At 39.8% G+C, this 20,056-nt stretch overlaps 3 protein-coding genes across 3 annotated transcripts; 2 read left to right on the top strand and 1 right to left on the bottom strand.

Annotated features, from left to right (window-relative positions):
- Position 1: 1 nt before the first annotated feature.
- Positions 2–3,746, top strand: chmp1b (chromatin modifying protein 1B). Its single transcript, XM_034606835.1, has 8 exons — positions 2–179; positions 1,525–1,622; positions 1,725–1,871; positions 2,020–2,088; positions 2,178–2,285; positions 2,392–2,435; positions 2,668–2,740; positions 3,293–3,746. The coding sequence occupies exons 1-8, from the start codon at positions 161–163 to the stop codon at positions 3,335–3,337; spliced, it is 603 nt and encodes a 200-aa protein (XP_034462726.1). The 5' UTR covers positions 2–160; the 3' UTR covers positions 3,338–3,746.
- Positions 3,747–5,691: 1,945 nt separating this feature from the next.
- rraga (Ras-related GTP binding A) lies at positions 5,692–9,756 on the top strand. The gene is made up of 10 exons (XM_034607105.1): positions 5,692–5,850; positions 6,183–6,285; positions 7,300–7,399; positions 7,505–7,571; positions 7,679–7,901; positions 8,412–8,507; positions 8,594–8,716; positions 8,818–8,909; positions 9,009–9,124; positions 9,214–9,756. Exons 2-10 carry the CDS (start codon positions 6,259–6,261, stop codon positions 9,315–9,317), a joined length of 948 nt encoding a protein of 315 aa, XP_034462996.1. The 5' UTR covers positions 5,692–5,850; positions 6,183–6,258; the 3' UTR covers positions 9,318–9,756.
- Positions 9,757–13,014: 3,258 nt separating this feature from the next.
- Positions 13,015–19,115, bottom strand: cnga2b (cyclic nucleotide gated channel subunit alpha 2b). The gene is made up of 8 exons (XM_034607508.1): positions 19,037–19,115; positions 18,830–18,917; positions 17,358–17,466; positions 17,152–17,262; positions 15,896–16,069; positions 15,360–15,467; positions 15,143–15,249; positions 13,015–14,489 (listed from the first exon to the last, which is right to left on the bottom strand). The coding sequence occupies exons 3-8, from the start codon at positions 17,456–17,458 to the stop codon at positions 13,015–13,017; spliced, it is 2,076 nt and encodes a 691-aa protein (XP_034463399.1). The 5' UTR covers positions 17,459–17,466; positions 18,830–18,917; positions 19,037–19,115.
- Between the last annotated feature and the right edge of the window lie 941 nt (positions 19,116–20,056).

Raw genomic sequence — 20,056 nt, 5'->3', positions numbered from 1 at the left:
TATTTTGGTTAGACACCCGGAAGTGCAGGAGCGCTCGACGACCGAAACCCAAACAGGCAGAAGTTTCTCCCCCGACGAGTTCGGTTTTGTTCAGCAGATTATTGGTGGTGAAGTGTTCGCGAGGAGAGCAGCGGGAATAACCGAGAGGAGCAGCGTCAAGATGCCTTCCACTATGGACAGTATCCTTTTAAAAAAAACTGCGGAGAAGAAAGGAGCTGGGACTGCGGTGTAACGTCATTACGAGAGGGCTGCGACAGCGACAGCAACACGGTGGTTCTCGGTGGGATTTATGGGTCCAGACGTAGGAAACGTAGATAAATGGGTCACATGTTCACTTAAAGAAATAAGTAATGTCTTATTAGTCAACCCGGACTTCTTCTAGTCGACTCCAGGCGTCGTAACAGAGACGCGGGCTGAAGGCCTGGCAGGCTTTAATGTGTCTGGAAATACCCAACTGCTGGTTCACAGGTTAACCGATGCAGTCAGGGGGCTGGTTGATACTCTCACTAATGAAGAACAGAGCGGATGTGTGTTTTCATGGTGATCTTGTCTTTTTTTAAACACCACGAAGGTTTAACATGAGGGAAACAAACAGGCCAATTAAAGGGAAACTCCAACAATAGCAGTTAGATAACAACCTGTTTGTCTCTGCCTCGATATAAAGTCAAGAGCGGTTTCCAAACTGTGAACTGAGATATACAGGATTTTATAGGCTTCAAACTGAAAGTTAACTAGAACAATTAATAGTTGACAAAGACTGTAAATGTGTAAACTTCCTGAAGGTACTGAATGTAGTTCAGGTAGTTAAAAGGTGACCGAGTCAGAGATCTCTGAGCTGTTGTTGACATGAGTCAAACACTTTGATTTCAAGAGGCATTTAAACATTTATTGAGGTCACAATAAGTATCTGGATGGGTAATCTTTCCGCATAACAAACAACATAGATTCAGTCATTACCATGTATACCATTACTAAACAAAATAATACATTGAACAAATAGCTTATACTTGAGTTTTAAAAATCAAGTATACTGTCCAATAGGATTTAACACAAACAATCATCTTGAGTCTGATCTCTTAGATTTTCTTTCATTTATATTTACCCTGTGTAAATGCACTCTTTACTGACTTCAACACTAGTTTGGAAATTCAGTCCTGACATTTCCTGGTTCTTATCATCATGACATGCACACTGAGGCCAATATATCAGCATGGCAGATGTATTGGTCTAGCTGTGTATTAAACCCATTAAGGTTAGAAGATAGAAATTTAGATCCAAGGTTGGATTACAAACGGAGCTAAGCAGGCAATTCTCCTTAGTTCTTGGTCTTTTAAAGCAACTAGAAGGCTCCAGGTTTAATGTGCGGTAAAGATTTTGTGCTATTTCGATTTAGAGCCCTAATTATATCGCGGTTGGCTGATATTATTAGCTGGACAGCCCAGTGCCACAGGACATAACTGATGGTCGAAACAATGAATTGTTGTTTTTGTTTGGACTTTGTTCTTCCTTAACCTCATGTTTCAGAACATCTCTTTAATTTAAAAATGGCGGCCAAAGATCTCCAAAGAAACTCCAAGAAATGTGACAAAGAGGAAAAAGCAGAGAAGTTGAAAGTCAAGAAAGTAAGTTGCACCTCTGAAACCAGTCATCATAATAACACATTACTAAGGGAAGCTGCCTGATTATTTCTTTACTGAACCACAATATTTGTGTGTGGTCTCTAGGCCATACAGAAGGGGAATACGGAAGTGGCGAGGATCCATGCAGAGAACGCCATCAGACAGAAGAACCAGTCTGTGAACTTCCTGAGGATGAGCGCTCGGGTAGAGGCCGTCGCATCAAGGGTTCAAACTGCAGTGACATTGAACCAGGTACGTTGAACACAGGGTCCTTGCATATTGCTGTAGGCCTAGAAAATCAATTACTGGCTGGCGATTGGAAATCCTGACTCTAAAGCTTAGTTTTTATTTCTGTTTTGATAATTTAATGTATAATAATTTTGCTAATTTTATTTCACAGGTCACTAAATCTATGGGTGGAGTGGTGAAAGGCATGGACATGACCCTAAAGAGTATGAATTTAGAGAAGGTGAGTGGCATTTACACATGGAAGTAATATTTTTCATCGTCTTTTTGTCCTTGAGTCATCAAACAATTCATCAACCTCTTTTCTTTCAGATTTCAGCTCTCATGGAAAAATTTGAACGGCAGTTTGAGACTCTGGATGTTCAGACAGCCCAAATGGAGGACACCATGAGCAGCACGACAACACTCACGACACCACAGGTACGTGTCTCTGTTCGACTAGTCATTCTTGTGGTTTCACAGTGTTTTAAACAAACAAGCTGTATATCAAATTTTTCTAATTTGTTAATGTTAATGTGTGTTTCAGAACCAAGTGGATTCATTGCTGCATGAATTGGCAGATGAAGCAGGGTAAGTTTTTAGTTTTTCACCCACCAATATATTCTTTTCAATAATATTAGATCTGTATATAGATAAACAGATATTTGTATTCATAGACTTCAGGCATAGGTTGAAGTGTTGTTTCTGTCAAAGAATTTGACAAACATTTGAGGAATATTTTAAAAAGTATTATTCAGTAAAGTGTAAGCAAAGGCACTGTGGCTTTAATCTAAATGTAAGTTTTAAATGCTGGTGTGTTTAGATTGGACCTGAACATGGAGCTCCCCCAGGGACAGACCGGATCAGTGGGCACCAGCGTGGCCTCTGCAGAACAGGTACAATCCTACTTTTCACAAAATCCTTGTTTTACACTTAAAGGGATAGTTCACCTAAAAAAGAAAATTCACTCATTATCTACCCACCTATATGACGGTGGAGGAGTGGGTGAAGTGTTTGAGTCCACAAAACACTTTCAGGGGTTTACTGATTCTGCGGCAACAAAGTTTACCCCCGAGACTCCATAAGTGTTTTGTGGATTTGAACACTTCACCCACCCCTCCATCGGCATAGTGGTGAGCAGATAATGAGTGAATTTAAATTATTCTGGTGAACTATCCCTTTAAGTCACAAATATACATTAAAAAAAAATCACTACTGTTGCTGCTACATGAACTTGAATGTTTTCTACCTTTAGTGAAAAACACAATGTTTGTCAAAACAAGGAATTTAAACCAAATGAAAATGAAATGAAAATTGTGATGCACACCTGCCGCTCAGACATCTACAGTGGCCCAGGCGTAAAAAAAGATATTCTCTGAATAACCCTGATTCTTCCGTCATCATCATCTTCATCCTCATTGTCTGTCTTTGCTCTCTCTTGTCCAAAGGATGAACTCTCCAATAGGCTCGCCAAACTCAGAGATCAAATGTAACGGACGACTGCAGCGGACGTCACTACCTGAATATTACCCCCAAACACTTTATATCTCTTAGGTCCTCTTTACATTTAATGTCTCTCTGGAAGAATTGCTGTATCTGTTTTTTTTCCCTCACATAACGGCCCTCACTGGTTCTATGTTTTTGATAACCTCATCGATAAGACACCCCAAGCTAACAGAACTGTTAAATGTGTATGCTTAAAATCTCCACACATGAAATTATTTAGGATTGCAACAGTGATTACCCTGTATATTATTTATATACAATTTATTCCTACTTGTGGTTTATAAGCTGAAGGTTTTTGGATAATGGGTTTCAGTTTTTTTTCTTCGTATGTGCATGATTGCAGACAGCATATGCCTTTTCTCTTCTTTTATCAGAGAATGAAAGACCTCCTCTTCCTCCTTCTAACTGGTGAATAGAAAACTTGTGTTGATTTGTTTTATTTTACTTCTGACAAATATTTTAAGAAGATACCGGGTGATTAGCCTATGTGTGTTTGAGACTGGTCATCTTCACTGATTGTTTGGGAGGGGGTTTCAGTTTGGAGATTAGTAATACAGTAAGTAAACAATAAAGTTTTATAATACTTTTATTGTGTTGACTTCTCAATGAATTTATCATTTTCAGTAAATCCATATAAATCTCTCTGTGCAGTCTGTGGTGATAAACACACACACCGTATATCCACAGCTCTGTGACATCTCAGAAATTGCTGTGTTTTTTTCTGCTGAAGTATGGACACTTAAAACTGTTGAGGTGAGCAGGAAATGAAAGGTGTCATGAATCAACATTATATAGGTGTATGTAATGTTATTTATATATACCAGTATTTGATTTGATTGTGTGTGCATTTGCACTGTGTGGTCCAATGGGAAATTATTGCCACCTAAGAAGTAATCATACTCATAGAACTGCTGTGACACTTTATTTTATTAAATTATATTCTAAATTACACATTCTTTGCCCTCTCGTGGTCATTCTAAGCAACTACAGCTCAGCAGCTTTGCCAAATATAGAGCCTTCAGTTTTATCCATTTTAATGCATATTGTGAAGTGGAAGTGAATATCATTATTAGTTTGATATTTTGTCTTGACATGTGAAAAAGACAGATTTCATCAGTGTACATATTATCATTAATGTTCACTGCCTTCTGGTGGCCATTGTTTGGAACAGGGAAACTGCTAATTTATGTACAGTACAAAAGGATAAAAACGTTATAACAGTAGTAGGATAATATGGTAACAGTATAAAGTAATGAGGTAGTAACATTGGAGCAATTTATGAGTTCTTTATATCAAATTCAATCAATCAAATTGTATTTGTATAGCCCATATTGACAAATCACAATTTGTCTATAAGGCTTTAACAAGGTGTGACATCCTCTGCCCTTAACTCTCAACAAGAGTAAGGAAAACTACAAAAAAAATCCAACCTTTTAACAGAGTAAAAAGAACGTAGAAACCTCAGAGAGAGCCACATGTGAGGGATCCCTCTCCCAGGATGGACAGAAGTGCGATAGATGCCATGTGTAAAGGAGAACATCAGAAAGATAAAGGTATTTGCAGCATTGATTAGAATAAACACTTTGTAGCATAATGGAAGGTAAATGAACAATATGACTGCTCAACCAACAGTAGAGTTTAGGAAAGATTAAAAAAGAGGTGTGTGCACGTATGCACATAAATGTATGAAAACGGGTGAGGCAGAAAAAGAACACAAGCTAGGCTTATATACAACAGTGTATTAGGACAATGACAAGAACGGTTTTTAATTTATTTATTTCCACAGCCAGCTAACCACCCTAAATAATGAGGAGATGTAGTTTCATATTTCAGAGGGAGCTGCAACAAGTAAAGAAACAACTGGAAAAAAAAAATAAACATTAAAATCCAATAACTCATTTTCAATATGAGTTTACTACATTTTTGGATGAAGTAAGTACTGGCTTTTAAATATACTTAAAGAATTAAGAGTAAAATTATTTCTTGAATGTAGCTCATACTACATCGGTATAGCTGAGTTGCATTATACTATATAATATACCATTATATTACAACATAAAATTCTAAAACATTTATTTCATACATTTTTACACTTGAATTTACTGATATTGACAAAACAAAAAATATTTTTAGAGTAATGGGAGAAAGAAATAGAGTTGTTTTTTTCTCCGCGTAATGACTGTAAGGCATTTTTACTCTCCGTTTCCAAAATGGATAAATATGAGACTTACATGTGATCGGTTGTTCTAACTTTAACATTCTTTTTTTTTTATTAACTGAACATAAATATTAACTGAACATAAATATTTAATCCTGTCTGCTGTGCCTGTGAGACCGAACCCAGGGCCGAAGCACAGTTTGTCATCATGTGACTTTGGCGTAAACAGGAAGCAGCTGATCCTGAGTTCACTGCCTGCTTCCACCAAGTAACGTGAACAAGTGTATTCGTACAAACAAGTGAAAGAACAGAGTGAAAACCAGTTTGAACAGAAGAAACGCGGTGAGTAGACGACGCGTGTCTGGATATTAACTTAGCGATCTTGCTGTTTAGCCTGGCTAAGCTAATTGACATTTATCTGATCTGTGCTGCTAGCCACGTTAGCATTAGCTTATGTGTTTATCCCGGAGCACAGAAAAGAGTTTATGGACATAAATAAGAGGTTGGTTTATTATTCCCGTGTGTGCTTCGGACTGTTTAAACATTTCGACCCGTCCACGGATTTGAGTGTTCAGGCCACAGACTGTATGCGAAGAGACGTGTCCCCTGTGGGATCACGGGTTCAGCAGAGCTAAGTGTCAGCTCGGTGACAAATATTTGTGTTTGCTCCGCAGCTGAAGGAGAAGAGCCGAGTGAAGTCACCTGACCTGCGGCTCACAGCAACACGCCACACCGTGTCTGCTGAGGGGGATGTCAAGCACAGCCATGAAGAAAAAGGTGAGTCCAACGTCACAGGCAGTGGTGAAGTTTGTTTACTCCCAAGTATCTCCTGTAGTGCAGCTTTTAGGAGCTTTAATAATCAAGCTGTCAGTCAATCGGTCATGAAAATCCATGTGACACAAACTGCAATACAGAATGAAAACATTAAAACTATAAAATCTTGAATGGCTCTCAGAGGAGCTCATACCTCTGGCGAAGGCCCAACAGTCCCTTTTTAAATCCAATCAAGCAGCTCCATATTTCACACACTCATAGGTATCAGCTCCCTGAATATGCCTGTTTTTAAAAAAAAATTTGTAATCAAGATTTATGAATTATTCCCTGTGAAAATGTTGAAGAAAACCCTATCATAGTTTAATGGGTTCTTCCCCTAACTCATCTTTCCACCAAGTTTACTGGAAATCTATACTGTTTTTTTTTTTTTCTGGTTTTATTTACAAACATACAAACAAACGTACAGGGGTGAAAACATGATCTCCATAGCGGAGGTAACATACCCCTTCCCCCATCCACTAACAAATTAAAAATCATTTTAACAGGAACTGAGGAACTGCTGTTGTAAATCTCATAAACTTGAAATGCGGAAACATCGAGGGCAGCTAAAGAGAATAAAAAGAGATAAAATAAATAAACACTACAAGAGATGTGAAAAGGATCAAAATAAAATACTAAAAGAGGAGTAAGTAAAACCAGAGATAGAAAGTGAAAATATTCAGAGACAGTATATAAGTCAATAATTGAATGAGTGATTACAATTAAATTAAATAATATAAATGTATAACAGTCTAAGACGTAAAATGAATAGACAGATACAATAAATACAATTCAACGAGCAGCCAGTCTAAAAACAGTCTCGTTTTGCCTTTTTAAAAAGATCCTTTTATAAATCATTTGAAGTTGGCTCCATCTCCACTAGCTACAACATTAAAATGCTCCATTCTAATGCAGTATTTTAGCAGTGAGTATACACAACTTTAGTGATGGTGTAATCAGTTGTATTTGTGTTTTCAGGTACTACTGATGGGGAAAAGTGGTTCTGGAAAGACCAGCATGAGATCAATCATCTTTGCCAACTACATAGCTCGAGACACACGCCGCCTTGGAGCTACAAGTAAGAGCTTTTAAAGAAAGGTGCCACACAGCAACACATTTTTGGTTCTGGGTGTTTTTTTTAACTGTATCTAAAATTGTCTTGTCATTCTTCTGTTTAATGTAGTTGATGTGGAGCACTCGCATGTACGATTTCTTGGCAATCTTGTTCTAAACCTGTGGGACTGTGGAGGGTAAAGTATATCTCTCTTTTATTTACTGTGCTTAGACGAGATTCGATTCAAAGTGTTTTACCTGATCCGACCTGTTAAACACTGCTCTGTGCTTCTCTACACAACAGCCAGGACACGTTCATGGAGAACTACTTCACCAGCCAGAGGGACAACATTTTCAGAAATGTAGAGGTGCTTATTTACGTATTCGATGTTGAGAGTCGGGAGCTGGAGAAAGACATGCATTACTACCAGTCATGTCTGGAGGCCATCCTGCAGAACTCCCCTGATGCCAAAGTTTTCTGCCTCGTGCACAAAATGGACCTGGTGCAGGAAGACCAGAGAGATTTGGTGAGCTCTACCTGACATTTTCTACGTCATTCATCAGAGATGCTGCTCCTTTGTCACATGAACATTGTAGCTCTCTTTGCAATGTCAAATATTCACACTGTAACCAGAAACTTAAAATGGAATCAAGGTATTTCAGATAAAGCTAATGATTGTTGGATTGTCCCTATGAAGATGGGAATAAATTAATAAAACCCACAAGTCATCCACCTAAAGAAATAGTGATGTGGTTAGCACTGTTGCCTCACAGCAGGAAGGTTCTTAGGCCATGGTCTTTCTGAATAGTGTTTGTATGTCCTCCTTGTGTTTGCGGGGGTTTACTCCGGCTTCCTCCTACAGTCTAAAGACATGCAGATTGGATTTACTATTACTTTACACATTCATTTATAGATAGATTTCTGTATAGTTTCTTTATGTATTCATGTGTTTTTGATGTTAATACAGAGCGTTACCTGCATCGCTGCCTCGGTTTCCACTGATCCGCTGACTTTACTGTGTTCATTGTCTTTGCAGATCTTTAAGGAGCGTGAAGAAGATTTAAAGAGACTGTCCCGACCTCTGGCTTGCACATGCTTCAGGACATCGATCTGGGACGAAACCCTGTATAAGGTTGTGAATACATACAGTTGCTTATTGAATTGTTTGGCTGATAAAGTTGATAAGGGCCTCAAAATCATGTTCACGTGTGTTTGCAGGCCTGGTCGAGCATCGTGTACCAGCTCATACCAAACGTCCAGCAGCTGGAAACGAACCTGAGGAATTTTGCACAAATCATTGAGGCAGATGAAGTTCTTCTGTTTGAGAGAGCCACCTTCCTGGTGAGAGCGACCACTTCCCTTTGCATGACAGAAAATCTGAACCTGGATATGAAAGTCATCTTTTGATCGTTATTGTGACGTGGTGTTTTTGTAAAATGCAGGTGATCTCCCACTATCAGTGCAAAGAGCAGCGTGATGCTCATAGATTCGAGAAGATCAGTAACATTATCAAACAGTTCAAACTCAGTTGTAGGTAAGTTCACTCTGCAAAAACATCACCTTTACTGCCAAAATCACCTGCTGCACTTGTATGATGTTTCTGATTTCTTTTTTTCCAATATTTTGCTTCCAGTAAACTTGCAGCCTCTTTCCAAAGCATGGAAGTGAGGAACTCCAACTTTGCAGCCTTCATTGACGTCTTCACCTCCAACACATATGTCATGGTGATCATGTCAGACCCCTCCATTCGTAAGTAGTGAAGATGTCCTTCCTTTGCTTTGACTGTATGATTAAAACAATAATGATAATTAATCATGTTTCTATTTTCTATTTTCTAGCCTCTGCAGCCACTCTCATCAATATCCGTAATGCTAGGAAACACTTTGAGAAGCTGGAGCGGGTGGACGGACCCAAGCACAGTCTGCACATGCGAATGCGCTAGTGGTCACATTTGTCCCAGTGGATACCCTCAGCCAATCAGTACACCGACCGCCAAACGGCATGTCGCGGACTCTCTGCTCCCAGACACACTTCTGCAGCCCTGCTCAGTCTCCTCTGTATCTTTACATTCAATCACAGTTACTACGGAATGAAATCAGTATTTCTTTTGGTCTAATTTCTACAGTAACTTGAACACTGATGCAGTCTATTGAAATACTTGTCCTAACTCGGAGCATTACAGAAAAAAATGAAATAGTTGTGTTTACTTTTGCTGTCACACTTTGTCTGGCACAGTCGATATTTTCACTTTATGTGATTCACTTTATGCAGTGAATCCCTGTGATCGGGGATAGTTTCTCCAAATTTGCTTTTCAGATGCCGTTTGTGAGCTGTTCTGTTAAACTTTCAAAGTGCAAGCAATATAGATATATTCAGAAAAATATGTCATGTGTTGTTTTTTTTGTCTGACTCAATATTTCTTCACATTGCTTACTGCTTGATCCACATTTAGAAAAACATATTTATGGTGCATACAGTGCAGAGCTAATGGAACCTCAAAGCCAATTCTTTTGTTTTAGCAGTTCTCTGAAGACAGTCAAAAGTTGAAGATGAGATAAGAGTTCAGCTTTTATTTCCCCATATTTGCATCTAGATATGTTGACTAAGGACATGGCACCTTTTGTTTGAACCTACAAATTTTTTTAATCCGAGAAAACATTGGAACCTGTGACTGACGGTGTTTCTTATTGCCCAGGTTTTGACTTTAAGATTGATTGATGGATGGAGTAATTGATTGTTTAAAACATCTAATAGCTAACTATTTTGAAGCAAAGAAAAAGGGGGAAATCGATCTGAAACACTGCACAGCCATTGTCCATTGGGCATCAAACAGGTTGGCCAGGGGCAACAACAGCAGTTGATGACTGAAACATTGTGAGAGAAGAAAAACCCCAAAACAACAGTCACTGACATCAGAAGAGATGAGCTGCAAAAGCTCTGGAACAAAGAGACCAAGATTTTAAAAAAGATCAACCTCCTCCAACTTGGTGGAAGGATCAGAGTGAGGAGAGAGTGAAAGGATCTGCTCATGATCCACAACACACAAGTTCATCTGTAAAGCACAGTGGAGCTGGTGCTGTGTCTTCAGCTGCTTCTGGTGCAGGCTCACTAATCTGTATCGCTATAGTAGCTCGTGAATGAAATCAGAACTCTACATGAAAATTCTCTAACCAGTTTATAGAGAAATGTATCCAAACTAATCAGGAGGAAATTCAAAAACCCAATGCCATCAAAAGCCGGTCAGTCAGATTGTAACCCAAGGGAATAAGTAATGGATCTTGATGAAAACATATTTAGGGAACTGATTTCTATGAGTGTGACATTTGGTGCAGCTTGATTGAATTTAAAGGGACTGGACAGTGGTATGTGCTCTACTGAGTGCAAGTTTACTTAAAATGTCTTTCTCTCTGTTCCTTTACTTTGAAGGGTACACACAGTGCTACGCCCTAAACTGAATAACACAGCTCAATGTGAATACCAGAAAATAAAAGCTGAATTTCTGAAATCTCGTGCCATTTTCATCTAAAACCCCAAAGTCTTCAGTGTACAAAAGAAGGTACACATTAAACTGTCCTGCTCAGAGAAGGTTCTCCTTTTTATTTTCATTCAAAGCAGTGTCCATGCACACAAGGCCCCATTGACACCGCACCAGCTGTCCTGCACACATGACACATGGTGGCTGAAGTTTGATGTGGTAGGGGGCTGGAGCTGGGTGGGGACAGCACGCTGCCCTGCACCTGTTGAGTGAGCTCAACGGAGAAGACAACAGTGCAAATAGAGCAACGGGTTCATATCCCTCACTCAAACATGACAAATAGCTGCATCCAATGCAAAGTTAATTTTAACTCGAAGGTTCATGTCGGTAAAAATTTATTGGCACTCAAAACCACCAAAAACGTTTCACATTCCACCACATTCATTTTTCATGACTAAATAAGCAACAGTAAAGGTCATACATCTTAAAATGTTATTTATCAAGAGTTAACACCTGATAAATAGGCTATCCAGCTTTTTTAGGACTGTGTGGGAATGTATTTGACTGACAGTTCATCACGTATCATCAGATTCTGATTTAAATGTTTAATTTTGATTGGTTCTTGTAAATGCATCTCAATAGACTTGCAGCAAACACATGGACATGATCTAAATCTCTTTTGAATATGACTTCTAAAGTTTAATAGAAATCGGTTGAGTAGATTTTGCGTGATCCTGAGGTGATTATGATTTCTGTGATTTATGGGTCAAAAGATGCCTTAGTGTAAAATAATAAAATAAACATTGTGAAGTGAAAGATTTTTGGAAGTATGATTACAGAAAATCATTGTTTCTGACCAGATTTCAATGATAGTTGCATTTCAATTAATTGCAGCCTAACATGATATGAAAAAACTAGTGTTTTCATTTGCAAATCACTATTGTCTACTGGGAATATCTCATGCTAGGGTTACATGTCTTCATGTACTGCTGACGAAAACAGATTTTAATAGTTGAGTCCATCAAGACCTGTAACTGTCTGTTTTCTTTCCAGAAAAGAGACTTTGTATACATGCTGTTTGACCAGCCTGCAGAAGGTAACTGGAGATCTGTCTGTGGCACTTGATCCCACCCACGCACGCCCTCAGGGGCTGCAGGGGATACGTATGCACTCATTACCTCCTGCCTCTTTACTATAGCCAGCTCTGCCGCTGAGGCATTGTTCCAGCTGCTCTTATCGTCACCGCTCATGTGGTTCACTTGTATCCTGGAATGTCGAGACTGAATAACTGGAAAATCCCCAGTCCCTCAATCCAGAGGGTATGTCTGATAGAAATGGGAGCAACTAAACGAAAACAAGGACAAAGTAGCTAAGTCATTTTAATATAAAAGATTGGCAAAGTAAATTTTAGAGCAAATAAAAATCTCCCTCAACTGCAGACCATTTGTGGCTCAGCTGGAAAACCAAAACTGGAAATTGTGAGTGAGAGCTAAAAGTCATTGTCCTACAAAGGCTGACGTGGGGGAGGAAAATGAGGAAAAACGATTGTCGTGATAATGATCCTAGTTTTCAGATCTAACCTGGAAAATGAGGAGGCTGGAAAACAATTGTGTTTGTGTACGTGAACCCAGCAAATCACCTTCCACCACCTCTCCTCGGACTTTTCTCCCAGGAGGGGCAGAATGAGACGAGGTGTACAGAGCCCGAGCTCAGTGCATGTCAGGAGAACTGAATCCCTCTGCTGATGCAATACAATACAAGATGTTTACAAGTGACCAACAATCGACAGCAACCCGCAGTTTTCAGTGCTTTTTCATCCAAAAATGCACCCTTTATTTTTCTAAGAGACATTTAAACTTAAATTTACTGATTTTTAATGTATACTAGATTTTTTTTTTTTTTCACCAATGAAATATAATTAGACATATCCTGGGAAGTAGCTTTAAAGCCAACACTTAAACACATTCAACTCACTGGTTTTGGCAAAGTCAAAAACTCATAATCTGCTTTGGCATGGCCGTGTTGTCAGCTTTCTTTTCATGTTTATTGACATGTGGACTGGACTTCTCTTTACACAGTTAAACTGATGAAACGTTAGGTGAGTGTGTCATGAGGTTTTTCTAAATGAGTCTATATCTCATACAGTTTAAAATCTGTGAGACAGTTATGATGTCTGACTCTTGTCCTCTATTTGCCCATTATTCTGAAGTGGAGACCCATCTGTGTGGGCAACAGGCACCGGGTCTGTTTCATTGACTGTCTCTGCAGGGGCACCACTGTCATGGTTTGCATCTGTGTCGCAGTCCATTTGATTCAGCTGCCGCTCCAGTAGAGTGATCCGCTGCTTCAGCCGCTGCTGAGTGTGCGTGTATTCGCTGAGTAAACGAGAAAAGCGAGTCTGAAGGGAGTCCAGGGAGGACTCCAGCCTCTCCACCTTCTCCTCTGTGTCCTCTTTCTGCAGCCCACCACTCTCCACGTTCTCATCCAAAAGACCCTCCTTGGTCAGGATCTCCCGGCCTCTCTCCTCCAGCACAGACTTAGCATCTGGATACTCAGTCACTGCCTCCATCAAGTCGTCCTTGGAGAGGCAGAAAAGATCAGAGTAACCCAAGCTGCGAATGTTGGCTGTCCGTCGATTTCCCATTTTACTACCTTTTATGTTCAGAATGCTGATTTCCCCAAAACAGCTGCCAGCGGTGAGGACAGCGTACTGTGTGACCCCGTCATCGCCCACAACAGCCAGCTTACCCTCCTTAATGATATACATCTCCTTACCTATGTCCCCTTTCCTGCAGATGTAGTCCCCCGGACTGAAGACCTGCGGCCGTAGTTTGAGCACGAGCTCCACCAGCAGTCCTGCCTCACAGTCTTGAAAGATGCGCACTTTCTTCAGGGTCTCCAGGTGTACATTGATAGCAATCTCAGCCCGCAGTTTGTTTGGCAAGTTCTTTAGCACCTCCTGCTCATCGACTGCTTTCTTGTTGGTCCAAAGGTAGTCAAACCATTTAATGACACGCGTGTCCAGCTCTTTACTGACTTTGCGGAAGTGCATGTAGTGTTTGATGGCATCGATCCGGGCTTGAAACTCAGCACGGGTAGCATTCATGTTGGCAATCATAGAGCCAACGTTTCCCACAATTGTGGCAAAGATCAGAACCCCAACAAGAAAGTCAAAGACCACAAATAGGTACTCTTCATCTCGCACAGGTGCAGGCATCTCTCCAATGGTGGTCAGAGTTAGAGTTGACCAGTACAGACAGTAGACGTAACTCCGAGTCAGGGAGGAATTAGCGTTCTTGGGGAACACCCAAGTGTCTGAGCCAAATCCCAAAGAATTGGATATAGCATAGTAGATGCAGGCGTTCCAGTGAATGATGACCAGGATGTAAAGCACCAAGTTGCAGATGCGGAAGATGTTGGGGTAGTTGGTGCGTGTCTCTGTGCGGTCAAAGAATTCAAACATGCGAGGGAAGCGCAGCAGACGATTGAACCTGAGCTGTGGCGTGTGGATGCCTGTGACGATGTAGGCCAGGTCAGTGGGCAGGATGGACAACACGTCCAACTTGAACTGCAATGTACGGACGTAGCTGTCTCTTAGCTTGGCGTGGTCCTTCACCAGCAAACCTTGTTCGAGGTAACCTGGGAAAACATAAACAACAAAGATTCAGCTGGGCAGTTGATGCATCATATTAGCTCATTGTTGTAAAAATCATTGAACGTCATGAGATGAATCATGAGCTAGATCGAGCTTAGACTTAGAAATATCATGTAGCCAAAATCCTGACTCAAAGTAAACGCTTATGTTGTGTTGTGTTGTGGCTGCTGGATGTAGACAACTATTCGCTAACACTTATAATGTAATAAAATGAAATGTTATGTTATGTCCAAAGTTTGTTCTGCTCTCCACAGAGCAGCTTTTTATGCTCTTATTTACTTTTTCACATGACTCCACTCACTGGCCTTAATTAACATTACAAATGCAATGACTTGTGGGAAGTCAGTTTTTGACTTAGTCCTGTGACCTGGATCTTAGTGAACATATTCTTTTACAACACTTATAACGATAATTCTGCATTGTGTTAGAATAGGATTTTAAATGCTACCAAACTCAGAATCTTCAGGTAATGTGCTGAAAGTGACTTATACATAGCTTATATAGATTATCACATTTTCAACAAATAGTGAAGTATACCATCATAATTATTATATTTGAATAATTACATGTATAAACATAGGGCCTTTAGGTCTAAGCACTTTATAATGCCTTGAGGGAAGAGGCTATATTTTGTTACCTGTGCGTAGACGGACACAAGTGTCCATCAGGTACACAGTGTCGGAGAGGTAGTCCAACACCAGCCAGCAGATGTAGTTGCCCACCTGTAACTCATCATAGCATGCCCTATGGATGAATGAGAGAAATGAATTACAGCTCAGGCTACAGCAGCAGACAGAACATCCAGTCTCCGGAGGCTGCAGGCCCCGAACAGAAAGCGACTGAGGTGTTATTACCTTGCAACAACAAGGAACCAGTTGTACAACACCGCTATGGCGATAACAAATAACCAGCGGTAGTAGGCGTCATCGGACGGGGACACCACAAACAGATTCCACTTTTTCCTGAAAGCATGGAGAGATGGCAGATGATACACTAAGCTGTTGCTTATGTTTCTGTAACATAGTACATAATAAAAGAAAAGCAGCTGCAAGATACATAACTGCAACACAATAACTGCAATAAAAACAATTATCTAAACAGTTTTAAGCTTGTTTGAACACTTTAGATCTTTTATTAACACTTTGGAAGGTTTTTCTAAATTTGTTAAGCTTTTTTTCCTGATATAGAAACAAAAGGCATCTTATAATATATTATAATCACATACACAACAACATATGCACATCAAACAGTTGAATCTACACATTTTTGAATTGTTTTTATTTTATATAATTTAAATTATTTTGGTTTCTCCGCTTTTTTCCCTTCTGTGTAATGTAGTGCTCATCAAAGTGCACAGTCATGGTTCAGGGTGGCAGGAGAGCGAGCATACCTAAAGATCCCTTTGGCATTGTTGCCATTGGCGTCTGGTTGTGTGTTGCTGATGCGGCTGGGGGCCATTCTCAGCTCAGGGCCACGAAAGCGCTCCAGGAAGGAGTCTGGCCGCTCTTCCTCCACCAGGCTCCTGTGTGCCCATTCCCTCAGTCTCACCACCAGGCTCACCAGTCTGACACACACACACACACACACACACACATTCTTAAACATCATGCAGGAATCAAAGCTTCAATCACAACTGTTTAGTTTGGGCAACAACTTGTACTTTCACGAAAGGACCCGGCGAAGATCCCACTCCGGATCGAAACGTTGTTTAATTAAATTTTCTGTGGCACAGAGTGGCATAAGTGTGCAGGCTCTTCTTTATTTTTGTTCAACAACTTGTACTTTCCCATTATATATGAAGACAGTGAGACAGAAGCCACACAACTTCATCAATCTGCATAATAAAGCTGAGCCACATTTAAAACATAAAATGAATTAATATGAATATGTATAACAGAGGACTGGCAGCATCTCCAGCTCAGGTAGAGACATTATGAAAAGAAATCACTTGCATGTCTTTCCCACAAAAAAGATTATAGTAGTCAACTGTGACCTTTATATGCAACACCCTTTTTTATTTTAAATACTGAGAGAACAATACCATTTAGCTTGACTTCAGCCTCACAGGATCAAACAATTCCACCAATGAATCACAATTAGTCTGGCACGTGATATTTAAGATGGCACAAGTAAACTTATACCTCACATTATTTGGGGAAAATGTCCTTAAAGAAAAGATGTTTTATTTTGGCATCCTAGAATTTCTCAGTGTCAAAAACGTAGGATATATTTTTGATCTTGCTTTGGTATAAAAAATATTTAGATTTTTAATCTGTCAAAGATGCTCAAACTCTTTTTTATAAACAAATGAAAAATAATTTGTTTTCAAACAAAGCAGGAGAATTTTCAGTCTAAAACAGAAAAGGAAATGGAAAATGCTTTCTCTGTTGTTATGGTCCTGCTGCTTCTCATCAAATTCCACTGTGAACATTACTTTAGCTTTTTTTTCCACCTCAAAAAGTCTGGAGCAAAACAGTTTTTAACTTCTGGAGGAATAGCTGTGGGCATTTCTTTTTTAAAAGACAGGTATGTTTTTGCATAAATGCTTATTTATAATGCATCAAGTTATTTTTTAAAAAAGCAACAAAGCAAAGTTTCATCTTCTCTGATGACTCAGCTTACGAAAGCTTTTTCTTTCCATTTTACCTTGAGACGGCTCCGGTCCTCTGAAAAGAATTTCTGGAGTGGCCTCCGCGAGGGTCGAGAGCGGCGACTCTCTGCAGCTCTGAGGATGTGTCATCGCAGACAGATGGCACCCTGGAAAACAAACCCCAAAACACTCGAGTTTGCTTCTCTTAAACAAACCCCCTGAGCGGAGAGCATCGCCACACACGATGAAATGAAATGATCACCTGCTCAGAATACTCTCAGCTCTCCCGATCTCCTCCTCCAAGGTGGTCTTCACTGAGAGGTTGTGGGATGAGCGGTCCATCTCTGCCACCTGGCCCGTCATCTTCAGAGCTTCAGAGGAGATAAACGCTCGTGTTAAAGCCACATCCTCCTGCAGCCGTCTGTTTTCATAAACATGTTTGCAGTTGACCTCTCCTGCAGTGATGCTGTGGCAGGAGCGGGAAGTGTTTATAGTTCACAGCCTCAGTGTTTATGGTGCGTATGACAGACTATAGTCAGGGGACGGCGGGGACGACTGGGACCTTCTGCCACGGTCCCTAAGCTTGCCCTGTCACACAGCAGCTGGTTGCCGTGGTGACTGAAGCAACTATACAAGGAGAAACTCACACATTTACATGCAGATGATTCATTGCTTGAAATACACTATTGAGGTGGTGGGAGTTTACCCACAATCCACTTCCAGCACGCTCATCAACCCACCCCATCCTGCCACTCGAGACCATGACGGCAGTGAGACACTTAGTCAACCCCGGTGCAGCGCAGACAGGTGACAGGGTGCATACACGACTGTTACCATTGTGTGACTAATTGGTGGATCATTAACGAAAACACACACACACACAGTGGGCCTGAAGCTCTGCGGCTCAGTGAGCCAATCAGCTGCTCTCTCCCTCAGGAGCCGCATCACTTAGGAGACCAGGATGTATGTGCTATACGGGCCTGAGAGCCAAATAAGTGGAGGCTGCGAAAACTGGACATTCAGCCTTAAATCCATTCAACTGCACAAAGACTATTATTTATATTATATATTACTGTAAGTGTGGACGGGAAAAGGCGTTTGACTTAAATTTATTTTAGTACCTTCCATTGTGTGGGTCTATATTCATAATATCTATAGTATCATAGAAAGAACTGTGTAGTTTCACACTTATTAAATTATTTATTACAATGAATTGCTTTTGCGTGATCAAGACAGGTCATTTGTCTGCAGGCAAACTAACAATTTAACAAACTATAAATATAAAATAATAATATAAAAAGAAGAAAGAAGAAAGTTGTCAATAGAAAATGAATAAATATTTATTTGACTGTAAATCCTGAGCTTTCTCTTTCAGGGCAAGATTAATTTTCCCTACCATTAATATCTAATCATTTATTACTAAGAAACTTTCCAGGAAATTATAGACCCCTCTTTTGGGTATTTAAAAAAATAAAAAAATAAATAAAATGCCAGTAACAAGGCAAAAATACTTCTTCCTATATAAGAACTAATTTGAATTATGTAAGACAAAGTTTCTGTTTGTTTCACTTGCAACACACAAACTGTATAAATCAAATAGTGCTTAGTTTTGAATAACATTTTTTACAAAAGAAGCAAATATAGATTATCTCATAATAATAGTTTATGCTATAAAAAAAGACAAAAGAAATGGAAAAGTGCATTAGATCACATATTCAGTATCTTCATTCTTACCTTCAGTTTCCTCAAATAAACTCCTCAGTGTAACGTCCCTTCACAGACACACCCAGAGCAGCTCTTTCCAGGCCAGTCCATCCTCCGTCTCCACAGTGGATGTTGTGAGAGTAAAAATGGAGCTGTATCCAAAGTCCCGTTCCTGCCACATTTTCTGAAGTGTGTTCCCTTCTTCCTCCTCAGCTTAGTAATAAACACGTGGTCCACCTGAGCTGGACTGAGCTCACCCAGGGAGGGGGCTGCCGGCAGGACAGAGAACCCTCTGAATGGTTGAGAGCCCAGATGTCAGCTTCAGACTGAGGAGTCTTCTGGGACGACCTCCTGACGGTGCCTTTCCTCCGCTGCTCTCTTACACTGGAGAGAAGAGAGAGACACAGCACAGAGCGAGCAGCCACTTCAACAGGTTATCCCACTGGTTATTCTGCTTTAATTCATCTCTATACACCCTGTTGGCCTTATAAAATACTTTATATATACATTACATTTCCCTTTTCTCCCCCTTTTTAATTAGCTTTACAGGTGATGGACAATACATAGGATATTAACAATTTATAAAAAATTTGATTTAGATTTAGAGACTAATGCAGACCATAGCAATCAATAATAGAAAAGACAACAAAAGATGTGAAGATCGAAAATTAAAAACAACAATTTACAATAGAATAAATAATAGTGATAGAGAATAGATAGAAATAAGAAAACCATCAAATTACAAAACACTACATAAAACCCAGACAACATGGGTGGGTTTTTAATTTCCAACCCTCCAGTCAGAGGATCGGATTGTTTCGGAGCGTCACGGCTAAAAGAAGAATGCTTTAGTTCCTCTTTGTGAAACCACAACAAAAAGAAGAACCAGAGGATCTGAGGGGCTGGTTCATCAACCACAAACATTTCTGATGTATGATCCATACAGAGCATTATAGACAAATAAAAGAGTTTTAAGATTAATACAAAAACTACACTGATCAGTGTAAAGATTCTAAAATAGATGGGATGTGTGCTCTCTTTTTTAATAAATTATAGTTGATTAATTGTGTTATTTATTAGACCAGAAAATATATTTAACATTTAATTAAAAACACTAATATTAGGGAAAATCGTAAAAAAGTAATACAAATCAGTGTAGCAGAATTTTCTTTTTTTTCCCACAACCCCAAAACCACCATTCAACAGCTTCACCAGTATGAGGTAGTTAATTTAAACTGGCTCCACCTCTGCCAGCTT

The sequence above is a fragment of the Hippoglossus hippoglossus genome, chromosome 14, assembly GCF_009819705.1.
Source record: "Hippoglossus hippoglossus isolate fHipHip1 chromosome 14, fHipHip1.pri, whole genome shotgun sequence".
Lineage (NCBI taxonomy): Eukaryota > Metazoa > Chordata > Actinopteri > Pleuronectiformes > Pleuronectidae > Hippoglossus > Hippoglossus hippoglossus.
The sequence above is the reverse complement of the archived record's forward strand: the minus strand, read 5'-3'. Positions and strand labels throughout refer to the sequence as shown.